Source organism: Triticum dicoccoides, chromosome 1A, assembly GCF_002162155.2.
Source record: "Triticum dicoccoides isolate Atlit2015 ecotype Zavitan chromosome 1A, WEW_v2.0, whole genome shotgun sequence".
NCBI lineage: Eukaryota > Viridiplantae > Streptophyta > Magnoliopsida > Poales > Poaceae > Triticum > Triticum dicoccoides.
The window spans coordinates 513,242,193-513,244,688 of NC_041380.1; the positions used below are offsets into that span (position 1 = coordinate 513,242,193).

Here is a 2,496-nt window from a genome sequence, read left to right on the forward strand (position 1 = left end):
ACCAACAGGTTAGCAATACAAATAGTTGGCTAGATTGCACGTCGACCAAATGCTTATAGTGACATTTAAAGCAAGCAACTATGTTTTATACTCACAATGACATACAACCTCTCCAAGCAAGGGAAGCACTTGAGGAGGTTAACCACTGCGTCCAGCTTAGGGCTGGAAGGGCTGAGAACCAAAACCCTCATGGTGTGCATTTTGGTTGTTAAATTGACAGCAATCATTTTCTGCAGAACAAAGTGCAAATATAAGAACAGTAGCATGCACATAAGAATGTCAAATGCAATTGATGAAAGCTGCTGCTACCTGAAAAACTGAGCTCCCAAGGTGGAATTCATATGTGTCTTCAGACAGCATACCCAACATCTCCAGTTTAGGTGCCGAGATTATCCGTATGCTCGCTGTGCCACCCTTTGGATTTAGTGGTAGTAATCTCTCAAGGCATGGGGCATCCTTGATGACTAACTCTTGCAAAAAGAGACCACCATCCCTTGAGTCAGCGCAAAAGCCTAAACTCTTAAGAGTTTGGGAGATGATGCAGAGGCGACCAGTGCCCATGTTTTCCTTCAGCTCAAGGCTTTCAAAGGCAGTGCAGCCAGAGAGCAAGCTGTGGAGAGGGTCCTCCGAGATGGTGACCTTTCGCAGGGTGAGTTGCTTGAGGCATGAAAACTTCAGGGACAGCTGCACAATTAAGTTGGGGAAATGGCAGCAGTGGAATTTGGCCACGCGGAGCGTGGATGAGAAGCGGTATGTGGACGATTGCAGCAGGTACAACTCCCCCAGGTAGCCATATGAGAACTCGGGGGTGAGCTCCAACTCCTCTAGGTTGTCCAGGGCAGCGGAACTAAGCCAGCCTTCGATCTTATCATAACAGTCTTCTACATAGATACTCCGGGTATAAGAACGAAGCCTGCCTTCGACGTAACAATCCTCGATTGAGAAGCGGCGTGCGGGGCCACGATGCTCAGAGAGGATCTTTGGAACCAAGTTAATGTTCTTGTAGTCCACTACAAGGTTCAGAGGAGCAGAACGCCAGAGCGGACGCCACCGGCGGGAGATGATCTGTGTGCGGGCGCCTTCTTTGATGGGGAGAAGAGAGAGGATGCTGCCGAGGACGGCATCGGGGAGGCGGCTGATGTGATCGGCACTCCCCAAATCAAAATAGCTGATGAGATCAACGCTCCCCTCGTCAACGTCATCGCTGAGATCGACGCTTCCCCCATCAACATTATCAATGAGATCGACGATCCCCACATCAACATCATCTATGGGATCGACGCTCCTCCCATCAACATCATCGCTGAGATCGACGCTCCCCCCATCAACATCATTACTAAGATCGACACTCCCCGCATCAACATCATCGCAGCTGCCACTCCCCGGTGAATCTTGGTCGCAGATAAGGTGGAACTTAAGCTTCTTGGAAGCCTGCATTGCCGCCATCGCAGTGGCGGCGGCGGCCGCCGCCACCTCCCCTGTAGTCGCCGCCACAGCCGCTGCCTCCTTCGCATTTGACGCAGCAGCCGAAGCTGCCACCGCCGCCTCCTTCGCAGTCGCCGCTGCCTCCGACGCAGTCACAGCCACCACCTCCGCCTCCTTCGCAGCAGCCGATGCCGCAGCAGACGCGGCCAACGCCGCCTCCTTAGCAGTCACCGCAGCAGCTGAGGCCGCCGCCGCCTCCTTAGCAGTCACGGCCGCCACTGCCACCTCCTTCTCTGCCGCCGATGCCGCGGCAGACGCGGCCAGCGCCGCCTCCTTGGCCACCGCCACATCCATTTGTTCCCCCAAACCCTAGGCGCATGGGCCCTAGGGGGAGGCGCCCAGCCCACTAAGGGGATGGTCCCTCTCCACACACAGCCCATAGGGCCCTCCGGGGCAGGTGGACCCTCCCGGTGGACCCCCGGAACCCCTCCAGTGGTCCCGGTACAATACCGGTAACCCCCGAATTATTCCGGTGACCGTATGATGACGTCCCATATATAAATCTTTACCTTCGGACCATTCCGGAACTCCTTGTGACGTCCGAGATCTCATCCGGGACTCCGAACAACATTAGGTAACCACGTATATCTATTCCCTATAACCCTAGCGTCATCGAACCTTAAGTGTGTAGACCCTACGGGCTCGGGAGTCATGCAGACATGGCCGAGACAACTCTCCGGTCAATAACCAACAGTGGGATCTGGATACCCATGTTGGCTCCCACATGCTCCACGATGATCTCATCGGATGAACCACGATGTCAAGGATTCAATCAATCCCGTATACAATTCCCTTTGTCCATTGGTACGATACTTGCCCGAGATTCGATCGTCGGTATCCCGATACCTTGTTCAATCTCGTTACCGGCAAGTCTCTTTACTCGTTTCGTAACACATCATCCCGTGATTAACTCCTTGATCACATTGTACACATTATGATGATGTCCTATCGAGTGGGCCCAGAGATACCTCTCCGTTACACGGAGTGACAAATCCCAGTCTCGATTCGTGC

General features: G+C 53.7%; 1 protein-coding gene across 1 annotated transcript; it reads right to left on the reverse strand.

Annotated features, from left to right (window-relative positions):
* Nucleotides 1–38: 38 nt before the first annotated feature.
* LOC119354352 (putative F-box/FBD/LRR-repeat protein At5g44950) lies at nt 39–1,779 on the reverse strand. The gene is made up of 2 exons (XM_037621087.1): nt 310–1,779; nt 39–230 (listed from the first exon to the last, which is right to left on the reverse strand). Exons 1-2 carry the CDS (start codon nt 1,777–1,779, stop codon nt 66–68), a joined length of 1,635 nt encoding a protein of 544 aa, XP_037476984.1. The 3' UTR covers nt 39–65.
* Nucleotides 1,780–2,496: the final 717 nt, after the last annotated feature.